Raw genomic sequence first — 14,965 nt, 5'->3', positions numbered from 1 at the left:
CCAGGAGATACCCACAGTTTATGTAGATGGGTGCCCCTCGCAAGTTGGCAATAACAGGGAAAAAGAGCTAGTGGCTGTGTTGGGATGAATATCTCACATCCCACATGAGAAAGGAAGTACAAACTCAGGAAATCCACAAAGCAAGAGTCTGAATACACATCAAAGGCCAAAGGTCTAAATCGCAAGCAGATTACCCTGTCATTTCCACCATGTCCCTTCACTGAAAGATAAGCAGTCAACAGTATCACATGTATTCCATGTTTAGATGCACAGAAAGCGACAGGTATTATCAACCAGCAATTACACGGTAGGTGTTCAGCTTGACAGGAATGCATATAGGTGAAAGCGAATAGGCCTCAAGAGACAGGGAGCACAAATGGCGATAGAGTAAGCATTTAGTAGGTAAGGCAAAGATTAACATACTTTAGTAATGCTTCGTAGGTACCTGAACTTCAGCAGGTCTCAAAAACATCAGCAATAGTTTTATACAGCAAACGGACAGGTAGCTCAGGTCAGACCATGAGGAATATGCTTCCAAGACCAGCAGCCTTGAGCAGGGTGTAAAAGTCGTGCAGCGATTGGTTAGATGTAATAGGTGAAAACCTGGTCCCAAGCAACACAAAGGAACATGACTTAATCAAATGTTGCTATCAGAAGCAGAGTATGCAGGGGCAAGGGGAAGAATGCTGCATAAGCATTGGCTGCAAGCGAGGATGTCCATTCCGGTTTCACACATTCAGCAAGTGAAACATATTACTAATAAAGGTTTCGCCAAGTTCCGGTAAAGTAACAAAAGACAAGGTCACAGCTATGTTGAGAACAAGAGTACGTGCAGAGACATGTACACTCCAGAGTCATTCAAGTCATGCAAACCGAAGAAGCACATCTCCCCCTGTAGGAAAGCATCCACCTAGAAGTGGACAGGACACACACGCACACACAAAATGTATAATGCAAGTTCTCAGCCCAGAAAGTACTCAGTAAACAGTGCAAAGGAAACCCCAAAGGCCATAGCCCCCCTTACAAAAGATGCAATAAAGGGTGGATATCGATAAGGACCCATTTGTAAAGCACAGAAAGAGTGAATCACTTGATGTAGAGTTTTCTGTATGAAGTTTTGATTTTAGTAGAAATAGAAGAGGGCTGTCGTGGGGAAGCAGTGACGTCACAGTAGTGGTAATTGTGGGTATTTAAGTTTTAACATCTCACGATGAGGCGAGGGGCAATCTGTTCAACTAAGAGTGGGAAGTCCTGCACTCGCAAGGACTGCAACACTCAGTTCCACGGGTAATGGAAGGAGAGGAGGAAAAATAAAAAATGGTGTATATGAGTGTTGAATTTTAATCATATTGTAAAAAGTGTTGATATAAAAGGTATAGTTGATTAGAGGCGAAAGTAGTGTGGGGTGAGTGTGGAGCGTGGATATAGAGCATGGAGAAGAGGATTGTGAGGAGTGAAACTGTATTGATTTTTGTATTGGTGCAAAGATGCCTAGTGAATAGAATTTTGTACTCGTTTTGTGTTTTTTTGAGGTAATTTGGGGTGCTCCGTAGGGGGTGACCTTAGAGAGACTAACTTAGAGCAGTTAGTCAATTGTTGATTATTGGAGGTTTGTTTGTTGTGATTATTAAGTCGTTGGTCCGTTAGTTATTGTAACATAGGTATTTTTGAAAATGTGTACCCTAATCAAACACATCTGTGGGGATCTCCCAACCTATAGGGACAAAATTCTTAAATATAATTTAGAACGGTCAGAAGAGACCGAAGGGAGAATGTTTATACCTGGGCCAGCTGAAGGCACACATGATAAGGGTATTATAGAGCAAATGTATTTGCATTTATTATCGACTTATAAAGGCAAACAACTCAAAAGGAGGCAGAGTATATTGGAGCTTTGGAAGCTCTATGATGAGGTAGAAGGAGAATCAGAGGGAGAGGAAACCAAAGGGAAAACACCTGTTGTAGCCACCGCCCCTACATTACTCAGAGACAGCATAAGCACGACACAGGCTGTGATGCCTGCGCAGTCGTCAGCTCCACCCCTAAGTCAGGGAAATGCAAAGTTAGCACAGGCTTCAGTGCCTGCGCAGCCGATATGTACATCCCTTGCTGGAACTTATCCTGGTAAACCTGCTGCGGGATATATGAATCCCTGATACAAGCCCTAAGGAGAACAAGAAGCATCGACATCAGGAGGTGCCACTGGAAACACTAGAGACAGAGACCCTATCATAATGAAGATAGAAAACAAAGCGCGTAGGGATGTACAAGCTGCAATTCAGAAACCATAGGAGGAGCTACAGAGAGTGACGAAGAGAAGGGAACGAGAGGGACCATGTCCCATGATTATTGCTGACACATGGACAGGAGGGGGGCATTGTTAAAGATGAATAGAGCAGTGATCAAGGATGTGAAAGTAGAGACATACAGTCAGAAGGAAGAAGTGAGGAAATCACGCTGCACCAAGAACAGATGAAATAGACTTTCAACTATGATTCAATAGCAACAGAGAGTGACGAGGAGCAAGAGGGTGATGATGAAGATTGGGAAACAGAGGGAGAACAAAGAGAGAGAACTCCATGGGGGGAATGGCTTTGACCTCATCCTGCAACCATAGCAGTAGTATGAGGAAGGAAAAGGGCTAGACCGAACAAACAGCAAAGGGAGAGAAGGGACCCTATTTCCATTGATACAAAAAGGGATAGGACGATCACAGTATGTACCCTGGTCAAATCAAAAACAATTTGATTAAAACGCTTCCTGCTCTTACCCCAGGAGCTGCAAGTGTATACATGAACTTGAAAAGCTGACAGCAGGTATCACATTAGCAGTAAGAGATATGAAAAGCTTACTTGCTAGTATATTGGGGGAACAGACAAACAGGGTATCCTAGAGTACGATTAGAGAGTAATGCACATGACGGAGCCCCCCCTTTCAGCAACTGTAGAGCCCATGTGTAGGACCCTTTGAGAAGGGCGTACCCAGACACACCCGACATAGGATCAATTATGGCACGCACATAATGCGAGCTGATGAAGACCCAGCATTATACATTCACTCGATTCAGGAGATGTGGAGGGAAGAGACAGGTGAAGCATGGGATAAAACAGTACCAATCCTTTACCATGTATTGCATAGAGGTCTTCCCACAGAAGTGCAAATGAAGATAGACAAGATAGTGGCCATTGAGGCTAAAACATGGGGAGAAATCCAAGCATACTTAGCACATTATTGTAAATGCAAGCATGAGAAATAAAGAGAGAAAGAAAAGCAAGCACAGCAAGCCCAAGCAAAACTAGTACAGAAGAAACAAGCCAAGGTGAGTATGGAAGGTGCGATGGTTACAAATGTCGCCGATGGGAGACAGAATCAGGAGCCTCAACAAGAAGGGACAGGTAATATGGGCAATGACAGGATACAAGGTGCACAAGGTAACACCCAGCAAGGGCAAGGGGGAGGTTTTGGAGGGTTGAGACCAAGGTTTGGAAGGGCATGCTGGACATGCAGCAAAGTAGACCATCTAGCACGAGACTGTAAAGCAGCCGGCTAATGCAATATCATCCAACTGCGACCCCTAATCAGTATCCAGCCTAGGGGGGATATGCCCCAGGGTCAGCACAACCACAATATCCAGGCTCACAGCAGATTGGGGCGCCCACACAGGGAGGACCCATTCAATACCCAACACCAAACAACATATAGAATGTTACACAATGAGTACCATCACAGACAACTATATTGTCCTGGGAGAAAAATGCACTACCAAGGGGGACAGTAACACATTATGCAGGAACAAGTGTCATGGGAGAAAACATATTCCCGCTCCCAGGGACAAATATGTATTCACAATAGGACAGCCAACAGCGAACCCTGACATGTCCAGTCCTATCTATCACCCCGGAAACGAACCTAAAGTGGGAGTGAAGATAGGAGACAAGGATATGGGAGTTACAATAAACAAGGGAAGGTTCCCATTAACCAACAGATACATGGACACACATGGATTCTCGGAGGCAATAACAAAGGTTCCTTTCACAGAAGATTTACCTCTCACCATAGGGACACATGAGATGCTAGCACCACTACTATACGGCACTGAGACACCAGTAAACTTGATAGCTAGGGATCTACTTCGGAAGCTAAGCTTAGTCCAAATGTAGCACCAGTGTAATTGGGGCACTATCCTTACCCGAGCATGTGGTCATGTATGCAGTGACCGTCCTGATTGGATGGTTTCCAGGAGTTCAAAACATGATATTTCACCTGCCAGCAGAGTTCATGTTTAGACCAGCAGTCCCACAAGAAAGAACTCCAGGTACAAAATTTCTTTTACACATTGATGCAGTGACCACCAGAAAAGACACCATCATTCTCACAGGCACAGATGAAAAAGGTATAGAATGGCACACAGTACTATGCACAGATCCCATGCTACCTTTAAGAGAAGTTACAGACACACTTTTATTTGCAGACACAGAATCTGAGGGGGTTATTGTATCCGTTGGCTATAGATGCTTGACCAAGCCTCATTTGTAATGGAAGCGATTGCATACGTTGCCTTCAGATGTTTGGGGAAAGCCTCACTTGTAATGGGAGCGATTGTATTCATTGCTTTCATATGTTTGAGACAAGCCTCATGTATAATGTGAGTGATTGTATCCACTGGCTATAGATGCTTGAGACAAGCCTCACTTGTAATGGGAGCGATGATATCCATTGCCTCCAGATGTTCGGAACAAGCCTCATGTATAATGCAAGTGATTCTATTTGCTGGCTATAGACGCTAAGGACAAGCCTCACTTGTTATCGGAGCGATTGTATTTGTTGCCTTCAGATGTTTGGGTCAAGCCTCACTTGTAATGGGAGCAATTGTATCAGTTGCCTTCAGATGTTTGGGGCAAGACTCACTTGCAGTGGGAGCGATTGTATCCATTGGCTTCAGATGTTTGGAACAAGCCTCATGCATAATGCAATCGATTGTATCCATTACCTTCAGATGTTTGGAACAAGCCTCACTTGTAATGGGAGAAATTGTAACTGTTGCCTTCAGATGTTTGGGGCAAGCCTCACTTGTAATAGGGGCGATTGTATCCATTGCCTTCAGATGTTTGGAACAAGCCTCATGTATAATGCAATCGATTGTATCCATTACCTTCAGATGTTTGGAACAAACCTCACTTGTAATGGGAGTGATTGTAACTGTTGCCTTCAGATGTTTGGGGCAAGCCCGACTTGTAATAGGGGCGATTGTATATATTGCCTTCAGATGTTTGGGGCTAGCCTGATGTTTAATGCAAGCGATTGTATCCATTGCCTTCAGATGTTTGGAACAAGCCTCACTTGTAATGGGATCGATTGTATACGTTGCCTTCAAATGTTTGGGGCAAGCCTCACTTGTAATGGGAGCAATTGTATCCGTTGCCTTCAGATGTTTGGGGCAAGACTCACTTGCAGTGGGAGCGATTGTATCCATTACCTTCAGATGTTTGGAACAAGCCTCATTTGTAATGGGAGCGATTGTAACTGTTGCCTTCAGATGTTTGGGGCAAGCCTCACTTGTAATAGGGGCGATTGTATCCATTGCCTCAGATGTTTGGGGCAAGCCTCACTTGTAATGGGAGCGATTGTATCTGTTGCCTTCAGATGTTTGGAACACGCCTCATGTATAATGCAAGTGATTCTATTTGTTGGCTATAGATGCTTAGGACAATCCTCACTTGTAATGGGAGCAATTGTACCCATTGCCTTCAGATGTTTGAGGCAAGCCTCACTTGTAATGGGAGTGATTGTATCCGTTGCCTTCAGATGTTTGGGGAAAGCCTCAATTTTAATGTGAGTGATTGTAACAGTTGCCTTTAGTGTTTGGGGCAAGCCTCACTTGTAATGGGAGTGATTGTATATGTTTCCTTCCGATGGTTGGGGAGCCCGGAGGCAGTGCATGGGCAACTGGACATACAGGAGCCTGGGCCTGAGTTCAGAGGATGACCAGGTGACCAGTGTGTGGAGCAGTCAGGTGCATCAGCAGGGGAGAGGAAGAGAGAAAGCAGAAGTGAAAAGGAAGGTCTTGAGTTGCTTCCGGAGGTGGTTCTGCTCAAGTTTGAGAGAAGCTGGGAGGCTGTTCCAGAGGGAGGCCCCAGCCGAGGAAATAGATCTGCCCCCAACTCTCTGCTTGGAGAAGTGTCTGACCCTCAGAGAGTTGGAGGTGGATGAGCAGAGAGCTCGAGAAGGAAGATGTTTTGGAAGAGAACGTTGGAGGTAGAGCGGTCGCTGGCCCCAGAAAGCCTTCTGTACGATGCAGAGGGTCTTGAACTTGATCCTTGCAGCCACGGGAGCCAGTGAAGAGATTTCAGAGCTGGAGAGACAATTCCTGAGCTAAGTTGTAAATGTCGAAGAGTAGAGGCAGGAAGATTTAGAAAGAGGCTGTTGCAGTAGTCCAGTCTAGATTCTTATTTTTCAATTCCATCAATAGAATATTAATATAAACTGTGGTATTGGTATAGACCCATCAATCAGAGTTAGAAGAAGCAGTGACAGAGCCATTTAAAGGGAATTTCCACATACACATGAAAAACCCCAACATCTGCTACCCCGCTTTGTCCCTCCCTGCACACGTACTTTAGGTCTTTTGGTTCCTTTTTGATGGGGTACATAGGATAGCTGCTGCTGGTACGAGCCACCACTGCTGCTCTCCTGTGTTTCTTTCCCATGCGTGTAATGCTGCGAGACCCTGCACAAGTGCCCCAAGGGGCATAGGTCCAGCCTTGGATACTGGCTGTAGTGGCTGTTAAATATCAAGGGGTGAAGAGGTGCTGCTTGAGAGGTTGGACTGCATTTTCTCCATCCCCAACCTGTGTGTCCCCCTCATACTTGTAGGTCTCTACTGGGTGCCCCAAATCCCCCCTCTATCCTAATGTAATGGTTCCTCTACCGCTACTTGGCACCTTCGATGCCCACAGTTTCCCTTGGTGTTTTAGGGTGTACTGTACCTCATTTGTCTCGATGCCATCAGCGTCATCTTCCACGGCAAACTGCATGATGTGGGAACGCTCTTGGAAACGCTCCACTCCTCTCTGGTTGCTTCTGTTTTTTAACTTCTCTGAGGTTTTTTTCAACCTTTCCTCGAGGGATTGTCTCTCTCTCTCGATCTCTTCTGCAATCCTTTGCTCCCTCTCATGACGTTCCTGTTGCCTCTTCTCTTCCTCCCTCTGTTGTTTCTCTTCCTCTTCTCTCTGCCTTCGCTCAGCCTCTTCTCTTTTCCTTCTTGCTTCCTCTTCTCTCCGCCTCCGCTCCGCCGCTTCACGTTCTTGATCTTGCTTCTGTTTCACTAAAAAGGGAATAAAAAAACATTAGTCACAGTTATTATCGGATCCAGAAAGACCATTTTGCATCTCTGTTTGGGATTTACTTTTTTGCAAACTCCCCCCTTACTTGCTTTGAGCCCCCAGTACTACTGCTGGACTTTCTGGGTTTGTTTTATTAGATTTGACGGTGAGTGAGGTTCTTCAGCCTCACCTCCCCCATCTTAATGTATTTTTCTTCTGGGGACATTAGTTCACCTTTTTAGGGTGCTGGGGGATCTCTCCCTTTTCCTCTGTTAGCGCCCCTGCACCCTTAAGTAGTGTGCTGCCGGGTGCCATTGGGGGCCCCTGTCCTGTGTTGTTTGAGGTGCACTTTGTACCCAAGCGCACACCAGTGCTCAACACGAGGACAGAAGATAGCATGGCATTAAGGAATGACACAGTTGTTGACATCTGCACGTGTTCCTGTGCACCACAAGCTATCTTCCATGCAGTGCTCTGGGGACAATGTGTGTCCCCCATTACTTTCCATGCCTCTCCTGAACAGGCTGCTGGTATTTGATACCTTTTTACCTTTTAATTCTGATGCAAAGTCACGTGCTGTCTTTTTAGGAGTATACCATATATACAACTGGCTATTGGGAATTAAGTCCCGTTCAAGATGGTATGGTCTTTATGGTTTGTCCTTCTACTTCCCTCATAGGAGGGTTCCTGTAGATGAAACTGTGTCATTAAAGAAAGCAAGAGGCAAGGAGATACTGCAGCACCCACTTTCCTGTGAACCCCCCTTCCTGAAGTACCTATCCCTTGGACCGATGGAAACTCCAGAAAGACAATGGAGGTCATTACGACTCCGGCGGTATATGTTAATATTGGCGGTAATGAAATTACTGCCACATTTACCAGTCTGCCGAATTATGAGTCCGCAGGAATGCCGCTTACTGTATTACAGTCGGCGGAATTATAAATTACAGTCTACAACCCACAAGACTAGTACATGATGGACAATGCTGTATGCATACGCATATGCACATTGACACAACGGCCTACCAACACACACGCATGAATACAGGTACCACAATGCAACATGATACATCCTTAATCATTGTATCAAAGTGGGACACAGCACCAAAGACCAGTTACACTGGCAGTTCCTTGGCCAAGTACTCGTGTACATTACTCCATCATGTAAGAGACGCAGACACCAGAAACCCAGGGCACATGCATGAAAGCAACATACATGACCAAAACAGGCTGACAACTATAGAGCCTGGAAATGAGAACTGCTGGAAGTGAGCTGGGTGCATGGGTAACACAACAATGCAAATACTGCTCAATACAACATGCCCATACAGTGATAGCAAGACATGTGGTGCAATGAAGCCACTAACATGCACAGAATGTCCATGGACATGATGTAGTGCCCATGGCAACCCATACACAATACACTTGGACTGACACTTTTGACCTTTCTCCTTGCAGGTGACTTTGGATACCCGCAGCTGCCATGGCTCATGACACCTGTGTGGGATCCACAGACACCACAGGAGGTGGCCTAGAATGACACATACAGCAGGACCAGGCTCTGTATTGAGCGGACCTTTGGCCTCCTGAAGGCCTGTTTCTGCTGCCTGGAAAATACAGGAGGGGCACATATGTATACGCGTGAAAGGTTTGTTTGGCAAAATTGTGCTGGTCTGTGGCATGCCTCAGGAGGAATGTCCCTCTACCCCCTGATGTGGACATGCTAGGAGGTGGATACACTGCCTGTGGCTGAGGCCGTTGCACGCAGTGCCCGGGATGAGGTCAGAGCAGGATGAAAGGTTCATGAGGAACTCATAGACATTTTCTTCTGAGCACAATTCTTTCCACATGCCATGCACCACTGTATTTTATTATTTATTTATTTTAACATTTATATCGGCGCATAGAACCCACGGGCATCTAGGTGCTGTATATATTGTCACATTAATGATTAAACACATGCACACAATAAGGCATATCCTGGCATTGCTTCAGGTGAACTAAGGTTTAATGTGAAAATGGTCACACACCCCTTGCCCCTCACCACAACACCATCCCCAACACACCATCTCCCTCCCCACAACACCAACCCAACACACCATCCTCCTTATCCTCCCCACAACACCATCCACAACACACCATCTCCTTCCCCACAACACCATCCCCAACACACCATCCGCTTCCCCCGCCCCACAACACTATCCCCAACACACCACCCCCATCCCCACACCATCTCCAACACACCATCCATCTCCCCTAACCATAACACCATCACCAACACACCACCCCCCTCCCCACAACACCATCCCCAACACACATCCCCTCCACCTCCCCACAACACCATCCCCAACACACCATCCCACTCCCCCTCCACACAACACCATCCCCAACACACCATCCCCATCCCCACAACACCATCCCCAACACACCATCCCCTCCACCTCCCAACACCATCCCCAACACACCATCCCACTCCCCCTCCACACAACACCATCCCCAACACACCATCCCCCTCCCCACAACACCATCCCAACATACCATCACTCTCCCCCTCCCCACAACACCATCCCCAACACACCATCTCCTTCCCCACAACACCATCCCCAACACACCATCCCCCTCCCAACAACTCAATCCCCCTCCCCATCCCCACAACACCATCCCCAACACACCATCCCCCTCCCACAACACCATCCCCAACATACCATCCCCTCCCCTTCCCCACAACACCCTCCCCAACACACCATCTCCTTCCCCACAACACCAGACCCAACACACCATACCACTCCCCACAACACCATCCCCCTTCCACTCCCCACAACACCATCCCCAACACACTATCCCCTCCCACTCCCCACAACACCACCCCCAACACACCATCCCCAACATACCATCCCCCTGCCCCTCCCCAAAACACCATCCCCAATACACCATCCCCCTACCCCTCCCCACAACACTATCCCCAAACCCCAACACACATCCCCCTCCCCACAACACCATCCCCAACACACCATCACGCTCCTCCTCCCCACAACACCATCCAAAACACACCATCTCAGCTCCTCCTCCCCACAACACCATCCCAACATGCCATCCCCCTCTCCACAACACCATCCCCAACACACCATCCCGCTCCCCCACCCCTTCCCCACAACGCCATCCACAACACACCATCTCAGCTCCTCCTCCCCACAACACCAGACCCAACACACCATCCCACTCCCACAACACCTTCCCCTCCCCACAACACCATCCCCAACACACAATCCCTCTCCCCACACCATCCCCAACATACCATCCCCCTCCTTCTCCACACAACACCATCCCCAACACACCATCTCCCTACCCACACCATCCCCAACACACCATCCCCCTACCCCTCCCCACAACACTATCCCCAACACACCATCCCCCTCACCACAACACCATCCCCAACACAGCATCCCACTCCCCCTCCCCACAACACCATCCAAAACACACCATCTCAGCTCCTCCTCCCCACAACACCATCACCAACACACCATCCCACTCCCCACAACACCATCCCCTTCCCCTCCCACAACACCAATTTATCATTCCCCTCCCCAAAACACCATCCCCAACACACCATCCCCCTCTCCACAACACTATCCCCCTCCCCACAACACCTTCCCCCTCCCACAACACCATCCCCAACACACCATCCCCCTCCCCACAACACCATCCCCAACACACTATCTCCCTTCCCACAAGACCATTCCCAACACACCATCCCCCTCCCCACACCACTATCCCCAACACACCAACCCCCTCCCCACAACACCATCCACAATACACCATCCTGCTCCCCCTCCTCACAACACCATCCCCAACACACCATCCCCCTCCGCACAACACCATCCCCAACACACCATCCCCCTCCCCACAACACCATCCCCAACACACCAAGCCCCTCCCCACAACACCATCCCCAACACACCATCCCGCTCCCCCACCCCTTCCCTACAGCGCCATCCACAACACACCATCTCAGCTCCTCCTCCCAACAACACCATCCCCAGCACACCAAACCCCTCCCACTCCCCACAACACCATCCCCAACACACCATCTCCCTCCCCACAAGACCATCCCCAACACCATCCCCCTCCCCACAACACTATCCCCAACACACCAACCCCCTCCCCACAACACCACCCCAACACACCATCCTGCTCCCCCTCCCCACAACAGCATCCACAACACACCATCTCAGCTCCTCCTCCCCACAACACCATCCCAACACGCCCTTGTGCTTATCACCAAGTTCCAAGTCACTTGCATGGCCTCTTCCCCTTACTGGGTTCCCCTAGCACCTTTGGGGCCGGAATGCACTCAGAACGGTGCCTTGGGGTGCTCGGCAATGAACCCTGTGTTGGGGTCACGGAACTGGATTGTTCTGACCCAGACCCCTGGATGTGTCGCATTGTGAGCTCCATCTTCTGCTGCATGGCCTCGACCATGCCTTCAGTGAGCTCACGTACCCACTGCCTGTAGACAGTCAAGACAGCAGATGTAGCAGCCGCCTCAGCCCAGTCATGCTCCATGGACCGCACAATCCGGCGTGTGGCACCCTGGATGCAGTCCCGGATGGCCTCGAGTTGGAGGGACTGTGTGTCGGCATTGGGCTCCAGGTGCACCTGGTGCCTTTCCATCACCTCAAGCCTCCGATGAACGTGTTGTCCAGAATGGCCTGGGGAATGGGTTGAGGACTATGGGGATGGCTGGGACTGAAACAATGTGAACCATAGGACAGGATGTCCAAGTCACCCTCAGATGACGGGCCCTGCTGCCCAGGATGAAGGCTCTCCTGCCCAGGTGAAGTGGGTGCGTCATGGGCCTGTCGGGTGGGTGGAACCATGGTGGCTTCAGCACACATGCCAGCAGCTGGCTCACCCATCATGACCACTTTGGCCGACTGTTGGGGAGCAGTTGGAGTTGCCATGTCTGCATCAGGTGGAATGGGTGCAGTGCCTGCGCTGGCAAGGGCAGGTGTGGTGCTGCTGGACCCTGGTGTCCCATGGCGTCCCTTACACCTGACCTTCCCGTCGGTTGGCCCTTCACGGGTGGTGGTGGTGGTCTTTGCCCTGGAGGCCCAGCCATGGGTCATCGAAGGGCTTTCACCCTCCTCCTCCACCTCATCCTGAGGCACCTGCGCCCTATAGGGGGACAAATGACATGCTGTCAGTCATTGTGCATTTCTACAGTGGCTTGCTAGCCACACCTGCTAATTGTTTGAGGGACATCGGACACATGTAGGCAGCAGGGTATGGTTGTTCATGGGCCATTGCATGTGACCACAGCAAGGTGGGTATAGTCACCGCTGAATGTGTCCAACCCACGGGCAGCTGTTCTTTTCCCATTGTGCTGCCAAGGCGGCCTGTCTATACAGTTGGTCCGGGGGTCCACTTTAGCACTTGGCCCTTCCCATCTCACATGGGTAATACAATTACAGTTTCATGCTGTTGTGCATGGTTACGTACACAGTTTACACACCAGCCATGCATCCAGTAACAGCGTTGGCCCATCAGCACACAGGGAATGATGTTGTTCTGTGACCCCTTGCATGTTTGTGGGGCTGGTGTGGCACCCATGCCTGTAACTGGCTCAGCATGGACATTGGGTGTTATATACTTATGGACATGTAAGGCAACTAACCGTGTCCGTTGGCCTATCCCAGCTAAGGGGCACATTCTTCGGTTGGTCCTTTGCACTGTGCATTGGCCGGGGGTGGGGGAACAAACGCACCTCCCGAGTCCTGGCTGCTGACACCAGCATCCGCTCCACAGACTTCCTCAATCCCTTCCATGTCGAGGAAGGAGCTTGCCTTCTCCTCCCACGGGGTCAGGGCAAGGGGCTTTGTGGTGTCGCCTCCTGCGGCCAGTGCCTCTGATCTGTGTTGAAAGAGGAGGCTGCGCACTGTGACTCTAAGGTCATTCCATCTTTTATGGCAGTTCTCCACATCCCGGAGGACCATGCCTATAGCCATCACTTTCTGGCTGATGGATACCCAGATTGCTGACTTCCGCTACACAGATGTTTTCCTCTGGCGGGGGCCTAAAGTTCCTTGCAACGGCAACCACCTCATTAGTGAGGACATGGAGCTCTAATTTTGACTTACGCAGCCGATATTTGGGCACCTTCCCTCTGGCTTTTTCTTGAGACATATTTTCTGTGACTTTTGGGTCTGGGTTTCTACAGGAAGTGGGGGGTTCAGGGTGGATTGAGCTTTTCAAATGGCGGTCGCCATGCTTTCCGTTCTGGCGAATACATATTTCCGCTGGCGGTAATTCCGCAGGTGGAAATTGTGCTGATTGACGAGCAGTAACAGTATTTCCACAGATAATGGCGGATTTACAGCATGGGTGTCCTGTTTTGTCAGTAATTCTGCAGGCCAAATTTACTGTTACATTCTTTCCACTTTCCTGTCACCACATATGTCGTGTTAAGATGTGCTTCTACCTGAAGAAGGCTGGGCAGATGGTTCGCAATCAACTATATAGCCGAAACTCAAGTTGGCAGTTTGGCTGAAGTTTACATCTTTGAATCCTTATTAAGCTGACCAGCCAGAGACACGCAAATTGCTCTCCCTATGGATAGCTGAATAGTAGGGCATTCTATGTAAAATAAGGGTCCTTGGTTGTTATTCAGTACAGCCTGTTAATGTTAAACTGGATAAAATCTGCTATTTTGCACATCTGTTTACCGAATAGAGTTAGGTCTTGCACATTACGTTTTTGTTGTCTGAGTGGTTTTTGGGGTTTGTGATAGGTGTTTGTCTGTGTGTGAGTCTGTGTATTTGTTTGGTGTGGTGTTACTCCTTAGGTAACATTGGCTGTATTTTGTTTTTAAAAACTGTGGCATATTACTGCTTGTGCAACCATTGGCATCCTGTCATTTACTACACATATGTTTTATATTATTACAATTTGTTGATTGCCTATATTATTTTTTTTTTTGTATTTGGTTTATTGAAAATAAAAACCTTTACAAATAGATTTAACAGAAAAAATTTCTAAGCACCAATAATTTAAGACATAACATTACACCATGACATTTAAAAGAGAGAAGGCTTTCCCTAACAAAAACACTATGACGTCGTTTTAGATGAACAGAGGATGGAGGTACCGAATTTTCATTTGATTAATGAAACTAAGATAATTAAAAGATACATTTGAAAGAAAATCGAAACATAAACACAATCGAAAAATTTCTGAAAGCAACATCCAAATAACATTCAAAATATAAAGTTACAATTCGGTACTTAATATGGTTACCTAAAAATCATAATAATGCCGTTTGATATTATTATATTAAGTGTTCATTCTCACCCATCTACATAATCTAACAGTAGGATTACTCGTTTTTGTTTGGCCTACAGGACTTCTGCCAACTTCGATTCTATAAATGCCAGCAAGTTAGTTAGACGGAGGGTAAGATTCTGACTAAAACCTTCCATACAACGTTTCCATAGGAGTTCCTTTGCGGTTACACTATTTGAGTAGAAGTGCTCGAAAAAATGGATACGATGGCCTTCAAAGAATGGACAGCTAATTACTAGGTGTTTAAGTGTTTCTGGTGCTGTGCAGTTTTTACAGAAACGGCAACTAGTACCAGTGTTGCTATT

General features: G+C 48.0%; 1 protein-coding gene across 2 annotated transcripts in view; it reads right to left on the bottom strand.

Moving 5' to 3' along the window:
- LOC138511162 (uncharacterized) overlaps positions 1–14,965 on the bottom strand; it is a 390,240-nt gene that overhangs the window by 156,428 nt on the left and 218,847 nt on the right. For both annotated transcript variants that reach the window (XM_069626668.1, XM_069626669.1), the window contains exon 3: positions 6,987–7,324. In XM_069626668.1, coding sequence (XP_069482769.1) covers positions 6,987–7,324 — 338 coding nt within the window. The remainder of the gene's footprint in view (positions 1–6,986; positions 7,325–14,965) is intronic.

Source organism: Ambystoma mexicanum, chromosome 6p, assembly GCF_040938575.1.
Source record: "Ambystoma mexicanum isolate Mex_15411 chromosome 6p, UKY_AmexF1_1, whole genome shotgun sequence".
Taxonomy (NCBI): domain Eukaryota; kingdom Metazoa; phylum Chordata; class Amphibia; order Caudata; family Ambystomatidae; genus Ambystoma; species Ambystoma mexicanum.
This window is presented reverse-complemented; position numbering and strand designations above follow the sequence as displayed.